Below are 20,925 nucleotides of genomic sequence, written 5' to 3'. Positions count from 1 at the left end.
AACTTGCCACATAATCCGTTACAGCTCCTGGCCTTATGAAATATATAAGTGCATTCTATTTGCATTTGCATGCTATTTATTAATATATGTTAGATACTAATAGATTGTACAGGTCTGTGGAAGAAGGGCTAACTTCAGCAGAAGTGCATGATGGGAACTCTACCAACATGGGTACGCGAACGCATGCAGGATAGACTGTGACATGAACACACACTAACCAAGAAGTCACCTAAAAGGGGGGTGGGATAGGCACACTTTTTCATCCGGGGAATAGCACGTCTTCACTGGGGGGAGTTAGCGGGCCTTACCGTGCAGTGCACCGCTCTAACCGGACCGCCGGTGAGCAGCTGCTAAGATGTGTGTCCGCCGCTCCACGAAGCTCCGCCGGGGAAGTGAGCCGTTCACCGGATGATGGACAGGAACTACCCGAGCTCCAGCTTTGCGGACGCGCTGGCTCCAGCAGCACAGCCCGCAGCCTCTTGGGCCTATGACCGCAGCTCGGCTACGATCAAGCCAAGGTAACTGATGGAGGGAGGAGAGGAGGGTGGGTCACCTCACTAAGGAAATATCCTGGATGGAGGGCCTAGCTGTTTTTTTACGGGGTAAAGGGTGCACTCGTCTGTGGGTGAACGAGAAGAGTAAAAAAGACTTGGAAGATTTTGGTCCAACTTTTGGCTAACTTGTCAGAGGTTACTTAGCGGTAAGTTAACGTGTACTACCTTGCTGTTAGCTAATAGTGAGCCTACTCGCCATGGCTGTGCGCACTTTCCACAAACTTTATGCTTTTTGTGTACACTTCAGAAACATTAACTGTTTAGGCTTTTATTAAGTTATTGGTATAGAGCTACAGATAGTCACCATTACATAAACAACACTCGAGGCAGTCAAAACAACGATGAGAATGTCCAATTAGCTTCGTGTCGCTACTATTAGTATAATCGAGAATTCATTCATGCCTTACATATTCATTTTAAGTTGTGCTACTTTTGCGCTTTAACTTTGGCACACAAAAATGCTCAAGTTAGCGAACTTACCTAAAGTTGTCACCGGTAAGAGAAATCAATTTGGTGGCAGAAGTGTTGGATGTTATAAATAACATCCAAATAAATTTCCACCATAAGCGACTTGAAAGTTTCACCGACATATATTCAAAAGCTAAATCCCAAGCATCCACAAACGGATGCTAACAAATCAGCTGAGTTAAATGTTGTGGTTATAAATTAACTTTAGTAATTGATATACCAGAGCAGTGATGAAAGGCAAATCAATACTAAGTTGCTCTCACACAACTTAGCACACACATTGAGTACTAGCCTTTGATTAGATGGTCAGTTGAAATAGATACTTTTTTCAACAATCCTGTTTATATTTTGGAACTGTTTTCCTATGGGACAAGCTTCAAATGAGTTAAACTTCCAGCTCGTCATCATATTTTTTACATCATGATTGCCGTGTGTGGTGATTTTAGTTGTTGTTTTATTCAGTTCCAGTTATGGTGCAGCGCAGCTTGATGCAGGCCTCCTCCAGCGCCAGAGCTACACTTCGACACAGCAGCTCCCCACCTACACTACAGCACACCTGTCTACTGTCACAGGTGAGCTTATGTTGCTATAAAGGGTCAAATTAATATTTTATGGAAAACATTTTATTCACAAAAGTGCAAAACAGAGGGAGGTGCTGTTTTAAGAAAACGTAAAGATGGACACGGTGATTGTTCCAGGGAGGTGAGACTTACATTGCTATTACCCGCAATTTGGGTCGCTGTTTGTCACGAAGGTGATGGTGGATCCCACAACCACTGCCTTAGATGCTAACTGAGCTGACGTCTCACATGATAAACTGATGTCATATATGTAAAAATATTTGACATATATGACAGAAGGTTCTGTCAGATTCTGAATTGTATGACCTAAGCATGTTCAACCTTGACGGTTCTACTCTATGTTGCGATGTCCGGTATTGTTGCATTATTTTGCATTTGTAAAATAAAGTGATTACTAATTTTGGACTAACTGTGTAACTCCTGACCACCAGGAGCACTTGACACAAACATGAATACTTCAGAGACCTCAATCATGAGCTTCCTGTCAGCCATGGAATCAAGAAGTCCTGTTAGTGCCTCACTACTTCCCCCTTTCAGACCTCCATCATGGCCTGCAGGTGAATAAACATACATTGTTCTCAATATTAGTATAGTACGAAACAGTGCCTTCTCAAATAAACTCAAAGGTATACTTGTTTAGCCATAAATTCTAATCTCATTGCCTTCTAAATTCTGCAATTAAGGTATCAACTCCTCCACCACGGAGCTGTATTTGACTGGTGCTCTGCCTTCTACCGCCACATTTCCTTCACCGGCTTCTCTGTCAACCTATCAAAATACTGGTCCATACACTTCCAGGAGTTATTCCACCAACCCTTCCGTGGCTCTCCAGGAACCAGCCCTCAGCAGTTCCACCAATGGTCTGTTGTCTCATCACGACCCCCTCCTCCAACTCAAACCGAGCCAAAGTGTGCTTCCGACAGCCCTGACCTTCAATCTTTCTGGCCCCGTTTTGGGCTCAACCCTTCCAGTGCAGTCCTCCACATACCGGTCAGCCCAGGAGTCGGCCCCGCACCTCCTAGAACCACAGTTTAGCCTTCTCCCACCAGCCCGTCATAGTGCCTCACAGTCCTACGGTGCCACCGTTTTCTCAGGCTCTGTTGAGAGAGCGCTTCAGCGGGAATGTAGCGTGATCAAACACCACCAGAGGCCTTCTACAAGCCACGTAGCCTCAGAACAAATGCACAATTCTGAGGACTCATTACAGGGTTACTATGGCTCTGGTGGTGAAGGGGCCATGTCCTACCAACAAGACCCATCTCATGAGACCTCGGCGTCTTGCAGCCCTTCTGCAGAAGATGACTCCTCTCACGGGATCAATGGTGCCATAAAACACAAAGTAGAGTCAGTTACTCAAAGCTATTCATGCACCACAGTCCCAACAGCTAAAGAGTGCTTGTCCAAATTAGCTTCTGATGGCCATGAGGAGAATCAAAGCCTCTCCCAGCCTGGACAAAAGCAGAACTCTGTGATTGCTAACCATCTAGCACCACAACTACCCAGCCATATGTCTAGCAGTCTGTCTCAGACCTATATTACACCACATACCCAGACACAACCCTCTCATTCCTCCTCAGACAATTTATCATCCCTATATAAAACACTACCTTCCATCTCCAGTCTGTCTAGCCATGTGGCATCTGTAAGTCAGGCTCTGGTATACTCTCCCAGTCCAGGCCTGAACCAAGAACAGTATGGGGTCCAGATCCAAGGTTTGTGTCAAGGGAGTTATCCCTCGTCTCACTCTCAAACTAACCCAAATGTGGTTTATACGTCTGAGTCACAGGAGCAGGCTTCTGTCACTCAATCTCAGCGCTATGCCATAGTACAATCCCTGAACCTTTCTTACCAAGCCACTTGTGGACAGAATCTGTCTACCTCTGCACAGGACTACGCCCTAATGCAAGCCTCTGTGGGAAATAAAACACTTGGCACAGTTTCTCAGCAGGCAGCAGTCCCGACTACACATATTTATGAGACTGTGCCTGCTACGTACTCTTCAACTGCCCAAGCTTTAAATAATAATAACATCAGATCATCATTAAAGGACATAAAGCCAACGTATAGCAAACAGACACTTGAAGAACTCCCTTTACAGGACCTACAGGCTCTCCAGCAGGCATCCTTGGGGGGCTCTGTTGTAAATGGTACCATGGCAGCACACAACAATGTAATCTATGTTGTTTCAAAAATGGATGACCTCCACAAAACACAAAGTGTCATCAGAGACAGTTCACGTTCTGATGACCAGCTTTCACAGCTAAACACAGCACAGGTTAGCCACGAGAGGTTGAGCTCCCTGGGCCAGCACCACAGTCGCCTAAGCAGTGCCAACAACCAGGAAAATGCAGATATAAAAACAACTAACTCCGGTGTTATATCTTCACATACACTCCTCAGCCCAGAACTTAAGCAGCGGCCTCTTCACATCAAATCATCCGAGCCACAACTAACCCACCAGGAACAGACCCCGGCATCCCACACCCAATTCATCACTGTCCCGAACACGCAGGTTCTCTTAGAGCCTAACCAGATGATTCTTCTTCAGCAGCCTCTCATGCACCATGCCCAAATGTCTTCAAAGGTAGTACCAGTGCAAGGTCTTCAAACAGGCCAAAGTCTGGGACCTCTGAATGTCCATTATCTTCAGATGGATCAGGATCAACTGCTTTGTCCCAGTGTCTCTGAAACACAAAGTCAGCAGGTCACAGTTGTGTCTGCGCAGAGCTCGGGGTGCTCCGATTCTTCTAAAGACCACTACAGCCAGCCAGCAAATCACCAGTCAAATGATGCTAAGAACCAATTTGCCCTTAACTCCCTTTGTTTCCCGGATTCTGTGCTACTTGCCGATGAAAGGAATATTTTATCAAACGTTGACGACATCTTAGCTGCCACTGTGGCTGCTTGTGGCGTCACACCGCAGGATTTGGTTAAAGCTGCCTCTTCCAGCCAGGCTGAAATGGTAGCGATGGCAGGTTCTGTTGATGCCAAGAATCACTTTCAGACAGTGGATGTAACGCACATGTCACAGAGTTTCTCCACAGCACAACAGACAATCCTCACAGATAGTAACTCCATGCCTATGACGTTGAACGGAGCACAGATCTCTACAGACCGGCAAGGACTGTCTGTTCATGACAACAGTTCTGATCTTGACACCAATGGAGATGCGGAAAGCTCGGAAAACGACTACCACTCAGTTGGGCAAGTTTATGACCCTTCAGACTTCCAAAGCACTGTCAAAGGTCAGTGTATCAAAACTGAGAACGGCCTCATGGAGTGCCCAGGTATGGAGGATTTCCCCAAAAAGAAAGTCCGCTCTAAATCTTTGACAAAGGGAGAAGATAATATACAAGCAAAGCCAGCAAAGCGCTCCGTGTCAGCAAAACGGCATAACTCCAGGGGCGGTGATGCCAGCCCGTCTGCCTCACAAAGCACGTATGATGGTTGTCCACAGCAGGAGAGAATTAGGCAGAAGATTCGGGAGGTGGAAGAGAAACAGCCAGAGGTGAAAACCGGTTTCATCGGCTCCTTCCTGGACTTCATTAAATCTGGCCCCAAACAGCAGTATCCCACAAATCCTTCAAGAACTGTCAGTCGGCCCAAAAAACCCAGTGTCTTGGCCAAACCACCACAGTCTATTGTACCCCCCAAAATTCAAACTGTGCCGGGTCCACTGATTGCCCAGCAGAGTCAGGGAGCAAGCTCTCAGCAGAAACGTCTGGATGAAGAGCTACAGAAGAACTTGGAGACGCTGCCATCGTTCAGCTCTGATGAAGAGGAGAACACTGGAAAGAACCAGGCACTGAGGAACAGCATCAGCTCAGCGCTCTCTGCCCTTGATGAGTCCGCAGAACGCAAAGCCAAGCCAGGTATAGTAACACACAGTCAACATTTTTCATAAACAGTCCTGTTGCAACACTGGACCTGGTTACTTAACTGTAGAGCAGGGGTTTTCCAAGTGTGGCACAGTCGGCGCCTCAAATAACAGATTTCAGCATGATTTGATGTTTTCTACTTACCCTCAACTACTTTCCTCAAGCTGTTACTGGCGTGTAAAGATGCTCAATGAGGAAAACTAATCAATTCTTAGCATGCTAATGTGTATTTAATCCTCCTCCAGATAACATCCCCATTATGATACTGAAACCACTCCAAGTGCCCACTGTGACGTTCAACATCACAGAACCCCACTTTCCACCAATATCCATTTCCGGCCAAATGCCAAACGCCGTCGTCACAGGAATCGCAACTGCGGTCAAACAGCAGTCTGAAGAGACGCCACCTGGCCAAATTGCTGTACAGCTGACGAGTGTGGCCATTGAGGGACTGACTGACGAGGAGCTGTCGGACAGCGGAGGGGAAGGAATGTACCGGGAAAGAGATGAGTTTGTTGTGAGGAATGAGGATATTGAGGTCTTGAAGGTAAAAAGCATGCAAATGGGCTTCTAGCAAGAAAATGAATCCTATTCCACTTGTAAATAATATGCACTGTGCTTTGTTATCAGGGGACGATGCGAGCAGGAAGTGAGCCTCCCGCCATTTGGAAAGTCCAGAAGGCTCTTCTACAGAAATTTGTGCCAGAATTACGAGATGGGAAGCGAGTGTTCTCGGCTACTAACAGTGTGAGTGAACATGTATACTTCATTACTCAAATAATTGAGTATCAATTGAGGTAAAAATATATATTTTAAAAGCCACAAAAACCTGGGCTCCAGCAAGAAATATTGCTGTCCGCTTAGGAATTCGGAGCAAAGTTACGATGCAGACCACCACAAAACAGGTAGCGCCAAATGCATTTGTGGCGGCGCAAATATATCAGTGGCGAGCCATCAGAAATAAATGTAAGGAACCCTGTTTATTAAAGTAGAGTGTTTTTATTCATTTTACTCAAGCACAAGTGAGAGGGAAACCTTGAGAACCTTGGGTTAACTTATTATTAATCATAGTTTTTTCTTTTTACACGAATATGTTTCTCATGTAAAACTAGTTTATTCTTCTATGTAACTTTTTTTTGTTGGCTGTGTGTAGTATCTGGGATACTTTGGTGATGCCAAGACCATGTACCAGAGAGTCTATGTGAAGTTTCTGGACACTGTAAACAAAAGGGAGTATGTCCGAGTGTGCAGTCGGAAGCCACGGTGCAAACCTATGAACTCACTAAGGTGAGCGAAGATCACAAACCTCCATGGGTTGAGTGCTGTTTCTGGCGGTGATGTCATCTTTTGGTGTGTTTTACAGGAGTTTTCAGGTGAAGACCTTGTTGGGCTTAACAGCTGCCCCCTTCTCGCCGTCTCATAGCCAAAAGCCTCGATCCACCAAGCCCTTCAAGTCAAGAGCAGAGCCACCACCCAAGAAGAGGAGGAAATGGAAGGAGGCATTGTCACCCGCTGTCTCGGGATCTTCTTCTGCAGAAGATGCTGGTGAAGAAGATGGTAGAAGATGAAGCATTTTTGATGGTTCTCAGTTTGGGAATTTTACATAGGATTGTGGTCTAAACTTGTTGCTGCTTGCTTCCTTGTCACATGTCCCTAGACATAAACCCTCCTGTGCCTTTTGCTTCACGACTTCTCAATACAAGAACAATGATGGACACTTTCAAGAGCTTTGTGGAACTGCTCATTAGCATTGCCATCGATGAAGATGTGGTGACAGAACTTGAGCGAAGGAATGGTAAATTACCAAACTATTCTCCTCAGCGTGGTAGCTTAGCAGGAGCAACCTGGATAAAGTGGTTTCAATCAGTCTGACATCTTTTCACATGGTATAGATGAGTTGTTGCTGCCACATATGAGAAGAATGGATGGGTTGATCACGGACAACAGGAAACGCTTGCTTCAAAAACTGCACATTGGGCAAGTCCTCAAGGTGAGTTTTGTCTTTGGAACAGCACGTTGTTGCTGTTTGGTTGCAACACAAGTCATAAGTGTTCTTCAGACGGCGCTGGACAGCTCCCCCGAGATCTCAGTGGTGACAGAGCTGAAGAAGGACGGGGAGGCACCCACCTTCAAGGTGCGTCTCAGCGGGAAGGCCTACAACAGGAAGACCTTGAAGCCTTACAAGTTGCCTGACAAAGTTCCACAGGTATGAATGTGTGGGTTGTTTTTTTTACAACATTTACTTAATTGTGTTGGCTTACATCCGCTATTCTTTGGGTGCAAATGTCTCTTTTTACGCAATATGAAAGCACCATGTGTCTCTCTTTATAGCTGTGCTCTTGTTCTAAGTCCAGCAGAGGGCGCCAGATCACTTTTAATACCTGTCTCTTTCTTCCTGCAGGAGTACACAGTGGACCAGCAGAAAAGCCAGTGGTTCTCTTTGTATCACTCTCTACAACACTACAAGTACCACACATACCTCATGTGTAAGGACGAGGTGAGACTCTTAATATACTTATTTCACTAGAAGTCTTTCATAACACGGTGGTGCTTGGCCTCCAGGTCCTGCGGGTGAAGACAGGAGAGCAGGGACAGCAGGAGACCATGCAAAAGTGCCTGCAGAATGGAGCTTGGGTGGAGGGGCTTTTCAATCGCTTTGGGGAGCTTATAAATCAAGTGCAGCAGGCCTGCCGATGATGGACTCAAAAAGACTTAATAAGTACTTAAAACAAGGACTCGTACTCCTAAGGTTGTCCTCCCAACTCCTACATGTCTGTTAAAGAGGGGCTGAGGCCTTAATAGGAACCAATTAAGGTTAGTGTACACCGCCTGCGTCTCAGTGGAAAGCACCAGGAAATGACGTTCTAGGTGCGTTTTCCTCAACAAGCTTCTCCTAGTCTGTGTTTGTAGCGTTTGTAGCCACAGGGCCCTTTTATATTGCTCTCTATTATAGATTTACAGTTTCTATTTTTTTTTTAGCCAGATGACTGAAATGAGATGATGATGAGATGAAATTGGCATAGAATGTAGATGGCCTACAGATCTAACTAGTTTTAGCACTCTGATAAGTACGCTCAAACAGAGAGAAGCTGATTGTAAAAAGTAAAATTTATATTATATATATATATATATATAACTCTAGTTATATACCTTTTTAAAATAGTGCCAACTCACACATGGCTATTCATATATAGTATATATACTGTATATATACATAGTGTACATTTTGTATAAGAAACAGCAGGTTGGAATATTGCTAGTGAAATGCTGTATCTCGTATACATTTCAACTTTTGTGCTACAACCCCTGACTCCCATTTTTATAATGAATATTGTTCTAAGGGTCAAATAAAGCTGCCTTTATACTCCTTTGCATAGCTCACATTTTATGATGAATAGATATATATTTTTCACAGACGTAAATATTGTTCAGGACTTTTTTGTTTTTCATCAATAATAGAGTATTTTTATGTCTTTAGGCAAAAGTGTGCTCAAATGTTCGATGCAGTTTGTAAATAAAGGGCTGCGTGTAACACTTTTCTTTCATTTTAGATGTATTGTTGATATACAGGTGCCTACTTCCTGATTTCTTATTTTTTGCATGTTTGTCACATGTAAATGTTTCCGATCATCAAACAAGGACAACACAACTGAACAAAAAATTAATTTTTTGAATGAAACGTCTTATGATTTAATTAAAAAGATTAATCTGTCTGTCTATACCGTATCACTAGGGTCGCGGTTATGCTGGAGCCTAATTTCAGCATAACCACAATTTCTTTCTTTATTTAAAAAAATCCAAACTAACATGGCCCTGTGTGAAAAAGTGATTGTGAACATTGGAGGATTTTTCAGCATGAACCGCCTTTTCAACGTCATGCCAAAGCATCTAAAGTCAGGTCTCGGCCACTGCAAAGTCATCATTTTGTTTTTCTTCAGCCTTTCTGAGGTGGATTTACTGGCGTGTTTTGGATCATTGTCCTGCTGCAGAACCCAAGTTCATTTCAAATTGAGGTCAGGAACAAATGGCATCCTTCTTCAGAATTTCTTAGTAGACAGCAAAATTCATGGTTCCATTTATCACAAGCAGCAAAATGGCCCAAGGCCATCACACTACCACCACATTTTACTGTTGGTATGATGTTCTTTTTCTGAAATGCGGTATTACTTTCATGCTAGATGTAAATTTTAAACTCAATTCAATCATGTGTGTGTGGGGGGGTATTTTTTAAGTTTCAGATAATAAAACCAAATGACAGCATTTGGAGGTAGGTGGTGTACATGCTTTTCATTGCATATCTATAAGTGGATCTTCTATGCTGGCCCTCAGTGCTCTCACGAGCAAACTATTCAGTGTGAACCACCAGCCTGTTGAATAAAACATAACCATCATAGTGCTGCCACAATGGAAAAATGACTGTAAAACAAATGTGTCTCTGTGCAGACGGGAGAGAAGAACCTCTGTCCTTTGTAGGGAGGGGGATCAGTCCACCATTCCACTACTGGTCAAACTGGTCGAGACGCATGCTGAACTGCTTTCTAGATGAATATGAATGTACTGCCTTGTTCCTGGGAATGAGGGATGAGAGAGGGGCTCCCACGTGTGTAAGTACGACAGTGATGGTCAAGCCTTTTGTTGTAGCTACTAAATGTTTAGGCAAGTCCCGTTGATAGATTCATTGACACTTTAAAGTTCACTTTAGCTGCTGTAACATCCATTTAAGCCTCCATATCATGTCTGCAGTGGATTCAAGCAGCCAACATCCAGACGGGTCATGCATTCACTTTGTGCCACCTGCTTTAGGTATTTTCTATCATGTGTAGTATGTGATTATTGATTTTTAGCGGTAGAAAATGAATGAATATCTTATTTATCATAAGTACTATAAGTATTATAAGTACTATGCTGTATCCCTGGTTTATGTGCTTTGTGCTTATGTGCTTCAAAAAAATCTTTAATACTACATACTATGTACACAAATAATGCTTTACATGGAAAAGAAAGCGATAAAATGATGATGAATTTTGTATGTTTGTTTGTTGGAGGCAGTGATGGATTATGTGGCGCTGCAACATCCTGGCTATGCCCTATGCATTCTGCCTCGTAAACAAATGGGGGGGCAATAAGGCCAAATGTGTGGGAAAAATCTGATATTGGAAAAAATAAATTATAGGGAGCTTAATACGTGATTACCGTATTCATTCTTTCAGAGGAAGAGTTTAATAATAATAGCATATTATTCATATTAACCTGACTCTTTCTCTCTCTCCCATTGTGTTTTTATTCAACAATTTTCCTTATGAAAAAGTGGCAGGTTTACAAAACACAGGCGTGTTCTTGTGTAGAGTTGTGAAACCAGTTTTTCAATAAACCACAAGGCTTCCCACTCTTCAAGGACTGAGTTACCTTTCCTCTAAGGTGTGTTAGTGATATGTGGATGGATAAAAGCACAACAACCACACTGACTGGAAACAAGGTGAGTGCAATTCTCTTATTAATATTTCTTAAAAATCTCTTTTTAGGCATATTTTATTTACGTTCTAGGGCTCTTGTAAGGGTAAGGCCTTATTTGTTGGATTTTGGACCGTACATCACCCATGGTTCTCCTTTTTAGACTATGTCAAACAGCATTTCTTTTATGTAAACAAACCGGTTTGGCCTTGCACTCTTGAATGTTACCTGTTATATGCTGTACTTGAGTCACGTTCCCATTCTTGAGTTCGTAGTGTCACCTTACTTTGTTTTTTTGTTTAGTTTTTTCCGCTGTCGGATTATTTACACCTCAAGGCAGATCGGTGCCAGTCACCGGGGTCAGAACTTTGAGGTTATGTGATATCGGCAGTAAATGTGAGTACTCGGATCTGTGACGTGTGTGCATGAATTCAACAACTGGAGTAGTTCTTTTACGTATTTACAATCTTACCAAATAGCATAAAACAGACTAGGTCATATGAATATCAAATGTAATGAAACCCTGCATATCACCCTTTACCAAAACTTCTTTCCTGGGCCCTGGTAAAGAAATGCAGTTTTCCTTTAACGTCAAGAAAATATTCAAAACTTCCTGGAGTGTGAGCATTATTCGATGATTAAAAGGCTTTCATGTTTTTCTTTGTTTTATAAAAGTATTGTGGTCTTTGACAGAAAATAGCTATACAGTAGTAATAGTAATACAGTTGTCCAGTGAGTTTAACAAAATGCATATTTACCTTCTTAGTCGGCCATTAGTCAGCTTATTTCATCATGATGACCGGCTTGTCTTTATCAAGTCTTCTTATTTTTCTTGGTTTTATCAGTTTTCTTCTTAGCTAACTATAGCTAACTGTATAATGCTAAACAGCCACCTTGTTTTCATACACTTTTGTTAGTAATAGTGGCGGGCGGATCGATCCAAATATCGATAATATCGATGCCAACGTTGTATCAATCGATACCAATCTAAAAAGATCGATACTTAGGCTTCAGCGGTTTCAATTAAGATACAACGTGGATGCGTTTGCTCCCCCCTCCCTCTCTTGTATTTGATTTACGTCACGTGACTCAACAGGCAAGTAAACACCACACACCACTACCTGCTGCAGGCAAGCCCAGACCTACCACGGAGAGAGCAGAAGAATGGCAGAAAGAAAGAGCAGCGTTGTTTGGTTATATTTCCAACCGAAAACGAGACCATGGCAAGTTGTATAATTTGTAAGACAAAAACTTTTATTGTGCAAATAAAGTATTTTACATGTATTTATACAGTCTGCCCAAATTCTTTCATGAATTTTAACTGATTCATAATCTAAAAGGCAGAAAGGTAATAAAAAATCATTCAGATTTAGACTGATGATGCATTCACTTTCATTTAGAAAAAAGTGTCAGTGATACAGGCTCAGTATTTACTTGGTATCTGATCGATACCAAATCTAGTAGTATCGCACGCCACTAGTAATGAATTCTCTTAAATGTTTCGTTGTTTAAATGGCGGAATGAGGTAAGCAAGGAGCTTCTCATTCTCCCTTGAAAGTACATTGCGGGGTGCTGATTGGCTACTGAATAATTCATTAGCAATGCAAGGAGGAGGAGATAGTTTCGGTTTGGAGGCGGTTGGTGTGCGTCACTTTCATGGCAGTGAGGAGGAAGACAAGGAGGAGGAAGAGCAGGGCAGTGTATGGGTCCTTACTGTCACTGGAGGTACTCTGCATGCATCGAGTAGCAGGTAGTACTGATCCTGTTTATTGTTATTTATACACTGATTACTAGTGGTTAGGATTAGCATATTTGATTGCAAAACACTTCATATATTGGTTCTCCACCGTCATGGAGGCTGGTAGGCATCAATAGTTTGTTAGTGATGAGTAGTAGAGCTTATTGCAGGTCTTAATATGTGGTTTATTTTACAATAACAATAATTGAGTTGCTGTTTGAAGCTTCTTTGCACGGCTTACAAAATTTGAGTTAATTTGAGTTAAGGTGATTGATTAATTCTGACAAAATGAAATGAAGTTCTATCACCATGAAATGCGAGAGCTTGCCAAATAGTGATCCCACATTTAGTTAATATTATATCTTACACTTCACAATACGTCACTGTTTGGCTATTTATGAAGCATTTATTTTTTTGTGATTCAGTGACCAGATCTTCCTTCTAGCCCATAAATCAACGTAACATGCTGTTGTCAGATATTACCTTGGCGTTGCAGAGTTTGTGTACACAAGAAGGTAAAAGTGCTTGTACACCTGATACGACAGTTCACATATAAACGGGCCAATGGCAACGAGGTGGTTTTGACTTTGACTGCTTAATCTCACTTGTTCTTGCATGCCAAAGGAATGAAGATTATCTGCACACCGGCTGTTAATGGCCCAATGCCACACACAGTGCAAGAGTGTATTAGAACATCAGTGATGTATTCTGACAGCATCCTTTGGGTCCGAGCAGACTATTTACTGCAACATAATGATGATGGTGATGTTGATGTTAATGAGGCTGCTGCTGTGATTTGACCTCCCGTGTGTTTGCCAGGGGGACAAAAAGTCCCCCTGTGTTGATGGCATGTGTCTCCCTCTGCAATTATTTACCTGCGCTGATGTGTGCAAACACTCCTTATACAGTACATGCAGCTTCATTTAAAATGCTCAGTGATGCCATAGTGATCCAACATACCCCCATGATCCCCTTTCCTCCTTTCTGTCTTTTTTTGTTTCTAACAAGGGTTAATGGACATTGATAAGATCCGGATTTATTCAGTAATTAGTAATCCAGGGAATTGTGTGGATTACCCAGATGGCCCTGACCTCTATAACAAGGATTTTTAATCTGATAACATGATTTAAGAGTGATTGGCAATAGTCTTTCGGTGCCTTGTTTCTTCTGTATATGAAGTTAGAAAATGAAGTTAAATGCATATATAAAAATGCTGTTATCTATATTATTGTGCATAGTGCATTTGTTTGCACTAAGAAAATGACTTGTGTTAGTTTGGTTGTTGTTATTAATTATTATTTTATATGCTTTTTAAGGTTTTTTGCACAAAAAGAGATGACTCAACTCCCCATTGATAGATTACATTCATTCATTCATTTTGTACCGCTTATCCTCACAAGGGTTGTGGGGGTGCTGGAGCCTATCCCAGCTGTCTTGGGGCAAGAGGCGGGGTACAGCCTGGACTGGTCGCCAGCCAATCACAGGGCACATATAGACAAACAACCATTCACAATGAGAATTCACAATGGGAATGTTTCCAGAATTTCATGCTAACTCCACACAGAGATGGCCGAAGGTGGAATCGAACTTAGGTCTCCTAGCTGTGTGGCCTGTGTGCTAACCACTCAACCACTGTGCGGCTCGAGCTTACAGCACCTGGTATTCCCAGGCAGTCAGCCGTCCAAGTACTAACCAGGCTCGACTCTGCTTAGCTTCCGAGAACAGAACAGGACCGGGCACACACAGAGTGTGGCCGTAATGGATTACACGTCAGAGCAATTTTAGGCCATAAAAACAACCTCTAGGTTGCAGAAATGCATTTGATAATAGCTCGGTAGAGATCATGTAGGGATGGAAAAATGTGAGTGTAGCGTGCAGAAGGTCTTAAACAACGTCAAAGTTTCAGATAATGAGCTTTGCGCATTTGGAAGTCAGCCCTGAAATACGTTTGGGATGGCTCAAAACGCTTGGTTTCAAAAGGCGTCGTAAAACTGTCCCTTTGTGATGTCACAATGTGGCGGACGTCCTTATATGTAAGCCAGATAAGCGCTCTGCCCTACCTAAAATGCTATAGCTACTTACCATTGACAGACGTTTTGAAGTAACCTCTTTTCTTGAGAAACTTTGGACTGTCCAGTCTCTACTTCCAGATCGGATTCGGGATCCAACACATATGGCTGTATGTTAAAAGCGGACATAAAAAAAAAAATCACGCAAGCAGAGTGAGCATGCCCGGAGGTGGGGCGTGGGTGGAATACATTAAAATAGACCGTTTTCACGGGAACCACGAAATCCAAAAAAAATACAGCTGAATAGGTGCAGATTCTGGAAGAACTATAAAGCTTTGCGTGCTGATTATTGTGTCTAGCCGCTCTATAGGAGTGCCCAACTCAATACAAAGGGACAAAAAATTAGCATAATAGGTCCGCTATAAAGGCTTTTTTTCCCCTTTTCTAGTCGGGAAGTGATACGGCCACCTATCAATCAAAAAAATCTGGTAAAAGTTGAAGTAAGAGAAAAGTCTCTTACAATCACCATGATAAACATGAACAATAATTGTTATGTCACTTACTATTCCTCACATAAACTGGAATATGGTCAGGGCAGAAAGTCAGCCCACCCTCCCTCTTCGCTTTTAACTCCATCAAAGTCTGCTTTGTTCATCTGGTCACAGATGGCTCTATAATAGCATTTGTCATGTTGTGTTATCATAACATTGAGTGTAGTTGCGACTGTCACAGGCTGACTTATGGCTCCTTGCTGCTGCTGCTGCTGCTGCTGACACGACTGACCACCCCCTCCCCTGCCCTAACATTTGCTAAACAGTTTCCTGTGGTGAAATGAACGCTACGCTAACATCTCACCTGTAGGGAGGTCTCTGTGTGTTGCGTGATGAACCCCACAGCTGGTTCAACCATATGACAAATGACCGCTACAGTTTGGTTCACTTTGTTTTTCCAGCATCAGAATTGGGGAAGGGCACTAATATAACAAGTGATGAATTAATTGTTCTAAGTTAATTGTTTTTTGTTCTCTTGCATCCATCAGAACGAGGCATGGCTGGGAACCCATTTCGGGCCACCCAAATCTGGAGCAGCATCATCTCCTATCTCCACACTCATGTGGAGGTCAAGAGGCGGCGCCATAACCTTAAGTCCTATCAGGACTGTTTCCTGGGCTCGGAGGCCGTGGACACCGTATTGGCTCACATCACCTTGAATCGCTTCTTCGGCGACGTGGCTGTACCTCGCCACAAGGCCGTCCGTCTGTGTCAAGCTCTGATGGACTCAAGGGTCTTTGAGCCAGTGGGAGTCAAAGTATTTGGGAAGGAAAAGAAGCGGGCCACGTTTGAGGACAGCAGCTGTAGTTTGTACAGGTTCTTAAACCTGCCAAGTGGCACGTCGCCGCTGAACAACACCAAGTCCACCTCAACTGGGACCATAGAGAGCGGCTATGACTCTCCAAGCATAAACAGAAACAAAAACTACAGTCCTTCATGTGAAAGGTATGGATGCATTACTTATATTATAGATCTCATTTAGGACTGACTTTGTCCTCCAGCATATTACAGCGATACGCTAATATTGTACTTATAGGTTATCACATGGTTTGTCTGGTATCGGGCCTTCGGTCGAGGGCTGATACTGACACTTGGGGGCATGATACTGGGCCTGATACCAGACAAACCATGTGATGATCTTATTATCACATACTATTTAATCATGAGCTTATTATCACGTACTATTTAATCAAAAGACCATTTTGTTTACAGAAAGTTTCAGTTTATTACATGTATTATATCTAAACAGTGTAAACTGTGTGTTCACGCTCGTGCGCTGTTCTCTGATTGGTTGTTTCACGGGCACGATACCAGGACAGCTACGGGGGCTGATACTGGACATGGTTAGACTCTATATTTTATCAGTATCACTGCCCTGGGCTTTGACACAGTATCATTTCGCCCTTTTTCCCGTATCATTCATGGGCGGTTTCTAGGGTACAGGGCCAATTAATACTGTAGTATGTGATAAAGGTTATTACTAAGGCTGTCAAAAATAGACAGCAACATAACTGAACACAAAATGCAGTTTTTAAATGAAAGTGAGAAAAAAAAATCCAAACTCGCATGACCCTGTGTGGAAAAAGGGATTGCTCCCCCTGTAAAAACATAACTGGGATTAATTAAGATCTATGATAGCCATTTCTAAAGCTCTGGAACTCCAGCAAAACCACAGACACAGCCATTATCCACAAATGGTGAAAAAACATGGAACAGTGTGTACTGTATGTCCAGTCTGCGCCAGAAAATAGACAATAGAAGAAGGAGGGTCTACATGGGGTGGAACATTGTAAACAAACATTCATGAAAAACAATTCAAAAATATGTATTTTGTGTGATAAACCCAATCAAAGTCCACCAATTTGTCCGTTCTCTGTCCAGACAAGAGGTACCGAGCTACTCTACCCACTCGCCGGTTAGAAAAGGGAAAGCAGTGGAGGACGTGCTGAGAAATCTCAACCTCAGCTCCACGGTCACCCCTCAGATGATCAACTTGGGCCTCTCACGGGAGCGTAAGTAGAAGTCAAGACAAAACAGCAAGAAAAACCAAATGGTGCAAAAGGTCACACGTACGACGTGTTGTGTGTTCCACTGACCTTTTGTGATGTTACGGCGGGTGTCCTCCACAGTGGTGGATGAGGTGTGGCACCAGCAGGCTGTGTACAGGCTTTTGCAGCTTATTGAGCTGCCGCTGTTGGAGGACTTGCTGGAGGGAAAGGATGCGTCGCGGTCTTCTTTGTATGCCGTGGACAGCAACTCGGACCTGATGTTGACGTCAAGCTACTTGGACAGAGAAGTGCTGAAGGCCTTCAGTGAGGCGCAGTAAGTGGGTGTCTACACAACAGTGTCCAAAGTGGATGCTTTTTTGGAATGCCACAGAGCACATTAAAGTACAGTAAATCACAACCAAAATAAAAATGGTGGACGACAGTGGAACTTCAGTGAACTGCTACAAAAGTGGTACAATTTGTAATTCGACAAGAATTTTCTAAATGAATATGTTCAATTCTAACATCAAATTAAAGAAAAACTGTGAAACTATATCACACTAATATTTGTTACTTTGTCACCTATAAAAGTGCTATGCAGTAATCCTTCATTTATCACAGTCATTTGGTTCTGGACCTGGCCGTGATTAGTGAATTTAAAGGGGAACTGCGCTTTTTGCGGAATTTCATTCACAATCCACTATATTATAACATTATAACATGAGAGGAGTAAGTCGGTAAAAAATGCTGCTACAATAATAATATGGCTGTAGCTTGGTTAATGAAACAAGTCAATTATGGAAATGGAACACTGTTTTTTGAGGGTTTTTTTGTGAGGGCTTTAGCGTCAAAATAGATGTATTGACGTCCGTTGTTAGCTTACTCATATTAACTTGTTTTTCTTGCGCTACCAATGTACAGAAAAGGGAAAGAAATATGTGTTCATGTTTCACATGAGGATTGTGAATGATGGGCAAAATTCAAAAGTGCAGTTCCCCTTTAAGACATAAATAAGATTCATGCGAGAGTGTGTTGCTATGAATGTGTTTTCGAGGAGAGCAGAGTGAGTGGTGAACAGGAAGTGACATCAAGGATCCACAGTAGAGTTTCCTCCAGCCGTGGGTTGTGGCCATGTTTTTATTAGTGTTATTATTTAGTTATTATTTTGAGATCATTCAAACCAGCAACAAAAGCCCGTTTTTCAAGCGATCAAGTCAGTATGTCTGAGTGACTGATTTCATCAATGCCTTGAATGCATCTTCTGAATGCCTTGTATTTGTGGTTTGGTTCATTTAGCCATACAAATACAATGAATATTCCTATATAATGACATTAGGTGACAGTATTCCCTCTCTAGTTTGACTTAAATTCTACTTTTCTTCTTCTCTGTCCCTTTAGTGAAGATGAGTGGATGTCAGGCGCTGTGGACTGTCTGGAGTTTCTCCCTGATGAGCAAGTGGTGGAGGTTAGTCGAGGTTTGGCAGGCCGTGCCAGCGACCTTGTCCAGTGTAAGAGGCTGCTCTACGACGTCCTGGCTCAGCATTACGCTCAAGCGGACCAGCCGCCTTTGCTGAGCAACCATGTATTCGACATCCACTCGGGCATCTCCGAGCTTCTCGGTGAGAAGATGCTCTCCTCTTTTGCTTCAAGATGTCGCTTGCCCTTTACCTCATACGTTTAATTTCATTGTTATCAGTGAACGGTAAGCTGGAACAAGCTCTGGAGGCTCTGCAGCTCAGCCTGAAGCTGCAGGACTCCCGCTGCAGGGAGGAGCTGCGACGGCTGCTGAGGTTCATGGCTATTGCCGCCAGAACGCAGGACATCAAGCTTCACAAAGAGGTTTGTGTGTGTGTGTTGTAGTGAAGTGCTTCCTCCATGTTTACTAACCACACACGCTCTCCTCAGATCGAGAACCGCATGGCAGTAAAGAGGTCGTTCTCCAGCGCCATCGTCTACAGCAGAAGACTCTCCAAGGGCAAAGTGGACCTGATGGTTCTGTTTATGATGGACAACCACTGCGATCTGTTCAAAGTGAGTGTTAGCATGATAACAATCATGCTCTCAGCAAGAGTTTTTTTAGACCACGATAACAAGTTGTTTACGTGAGTTTCAACTCCGGAACACATCAGGAACTGCTTAGAAGAGATTCCATAAAATTAAATGCATCTGTCTCCTGTCAAAAAAAAAAAAAAACCCAAAATGAAGAGCTTCCCAACAGGAAGGAGGCGATAAACCTGATTGTTATATAAGGGAGCTGCACTGGGAGCAAAGACAATAATTGCGCTTTTGTTTGTGCTCTCCTCTTTAATACTTCCATCCTGTCTTCACCGACCACACACACACACACACGCACACTCTAGTTCTCTAAGAGCCTTCCTGCATGTTTGTCACACTTAAATGTTTCAGATCATGGAGGATCAAGGATATTTTGTTATTTGTTCTATGCTGCTTATCCTCACTAGGGTCACAGGTATGCTAGAATCTATCCCAGCTGTCTTTGGGTGAGAGGCGGGGTACGCCCTGCACTGGTCGCCAGCCAATCACAGGGCACATATAGACAAACAACCATTCACACTCACATTCATACCTATGGACAATTTGGAGTCACCAATTAACCTAGCATGTTTTTGACTCAAGTCTAATAGTCAAGTCTCTGTAATTATTGCCTACAAAACATGCTACCACTTTGTCTTACATGACTCAAAATGTTAAATAGGCCAATTTTTTGCCATCAGGTTCCTGTTTCATTACACACGATGGTGAGCGACAGATTAAAAAACATCGTCAAAGGCAAGGATGCCGATGTTATAACAGGTATGCACATTCATGCTTTACACCGTCATCATTTTCTCTTCTTCTCAGAAAACATGTCTTATACGCTATGTTCTCCCCTCTTTATATTTAGGATCTACATATTGCACAAGACAGACCGTGAAGGCTTACTCGGAAAATACGGAAAAACACACTAAAGAGGAACTGCGGTCGTTACTGCGGACCATCCACGAGAACCCTAATGTACCTCCCAAAGAAAAGCGACGTCTCTTGGGACAGTTTTACAAAGGACACCCGGAAATTTTTGTGCAGTATTTTGGCAATAAGATGTCCAGCATGAATGTGGTGCTACAGTAAAAGTTTATATTGGTGTAATATAATATGTACATTTGAAGATATGGATTGCCTTTCTGTAAATAGTCTGTTGACTAAGAATGTGAATTAAGCTGTGATTTTTTGGGATAAGTTTATTAAATATATATATTGTATGGACAAAAAAAAATTTGAGAAAAATTGTACTCTAACCACCACAGGAATTTGAAGATAAGGAAGAAGTTGTTCTCTATTTTGGAGCTAGAACACTTCCACTCTACGGAGAAGACAGGATGTTGGGAGCGTGTCTATGAATTTTTCTCAGTCTTCCACACCAAACCTAGGCCTTCCCCAAACAAAGAAAATTGGAAGTGTCATATTGTACTAGATGTCTTGGAAAAATAAACATTTTTTTTAATAATAACTGGTGTTCTCTCATAAAGTAAGCTCAGTAGGAATGTCAGTACTCAATAACTGTATTATTTGTGCTTATTGGAAAAAGAATAACAATGTTCCAAATAAACAATAAAGCGATGCAGACCAGCTGTGTCTGCCTTCTGAAGGTAATTTGAAAGTCCGATGTTGCAGTGTTGTAAAAAGTCAGAGTGATTCATAAGAATTCT

The 20,925-nt window shown here is 42.6% G+C and overlaps 3 protein-coding genes across 17 annotated transcripts in view; 2 read left to right on the top strand and 1 right to left on the bottom strand.

Moving 5' to 3' along the window:
- wt1b (WT1 transcription factor b) overlaps nucleotides 1-14,993 on the bottom strand; it is a 44,299-nt gene extending 29,306 nt beyond the window's left edge. For 3 of the 7 annotated variants that reach the window (XM_058088567.1, XM_058088570.1, XM_058088565.1), the window contains exons 1-3: nucleotides 11,691-11,994; nucleotides 6,788-7,023; nucleotides 309-522 (exon numbers count right to left, since the gene is read on the bottom strand). The gene's annotated coding sequence lies outside the window, so the exon portion shown is untranslated. Of the gene's footprint in view, nucleotides 1-308; nucleotides 523-1,034; nucleotides 1,185-6,787; nucleotides 7,024-11,690; nucleotides 11,998-14,752 lie in introns of those variants that run through there. The other 4 variants (XM_058088569.1, XM_058088572.1, XM_058088566.1 and 1 more) reach the window with 4 other exon arrangements.
- Nucleotides 180-9,013, top strand: qser1 (glutamine and serine rich 1). 7 transcript variants are annotated; one of them, XM_058088558.1, is made up of 13 exons: nucleotides 180-518; nucleotides 1,485-1,594; nucleotides 2,035-2,160; nucleotides 2,287-5,475; nucleotides 5,727-6,028; nucleotides 6,112-6,228; nucleotides 6,635-6,768; nucleotides 6,905-7,026; nucleotides 7,139-7,276; nucleotides 7,374-7,471; nucleotides 7,541-7,687; nucleotides 7,883-7,978; nucleotides 8,044-9,013. In XM_058088558.1, the coding sequence occupies exons 1-13, from the start codon at nucleotides 409-411 to the stop codon at nucleotides 8,176-8,178; spliced, it is 4,824 nt and encodes a 1,607-aa protein (XP_057944541.1). In that variant the 5' UTR covers nucleotides 180-408; the 3' UTR covers nucleotides 8,179-9,013. The 7 variants fall into 7 exon arrangements, with proteins under 7 accessions (XP_057944541.1, XP_057944540.1, XP_057944544.1 ...); XM_058088557.1 differs by having other exon boundaries at nucleotides 6,905-7,038; XM_058088556.1 differs by having other exon boundaries at nucleotides 181-518; nucleotides 6,845-7,026.
- Nucleotides 10,859-20,835, top strand: depdc7a (DEP domain containing 7, paralog a). 3 transcript variants are annotated; one of them, XM_058088564.1, is made up of 10 exons: nucleotides 10,894-10,957; nucleotides 11,236-11,328; nucleotides 15,719-16,175; nucleotides 17,112-17,242; nucleotides 17,360-17,552; nucleotides 18,617-18,837; nucleotides 18,915-19,057; nucleotides 19,124-19,249; nucleotides 19,954-20,032; nucleotides 20,124-20,834. In XM_058088564.1, the coding sequence occupies exons 3-10, from the start codon at nucleotides 15,727-15,729 to the stop codon at nucleotides 20,345-20,347; spliced, it is 1,566 nt and encodes a 521-aa protein (XP_057944547.1). In that variant the 5' UTR covers nucleotides 10,894-10,957; nucleotides 11,236-11,328; nucleotides 15,719-15,726; the 3' UTR covers nucleotides 20,348-20,834. The 3 variants fall into 3 exon arrangements, with proteins under 3 accessions (XP_057944546.1, XP_057944547.1, XP_057944545.1); XM_058088563.1 differs by lacking the exon at nucleotides 11,236-11,328 and having other exon boundaries at nucleotides 10,859-10,957; nucleotides 20,124-20,832; XM_058088562.1 differs by lacking the exons at nucleotides 10,894-10,957; nucleotides 11,236-11,328 and adding an exon at nucleotides 12,463-12,682 and having other exon boundaries at nucleotides 20,124-20,835.
- Nucleotides 20,836-20,925: the final 90 nt, after the last annotated feature.

This window comes from Doryrhamphus excisus, chromosome 12, assembly GCF_030265055.1.
Source record: "Doryrhamphus excisus isolate RoL2022-K1 chromosome 12, RoL_Dexc_1.0, whole genome shotgun sequence".
Classification (NCBI taxonomy): Eukaryota; Metazoa; Chordata; class Actinopteri; order Syngnathiformes; family Syngnathidae; genus Doryrhamphus; species Doryrhamphus excisus.
The sequence above is the reverse complement of the archived record's forward strand: the minus strand, read 5'-3'. Positions and strand labels throughout refer to the sequence as shown.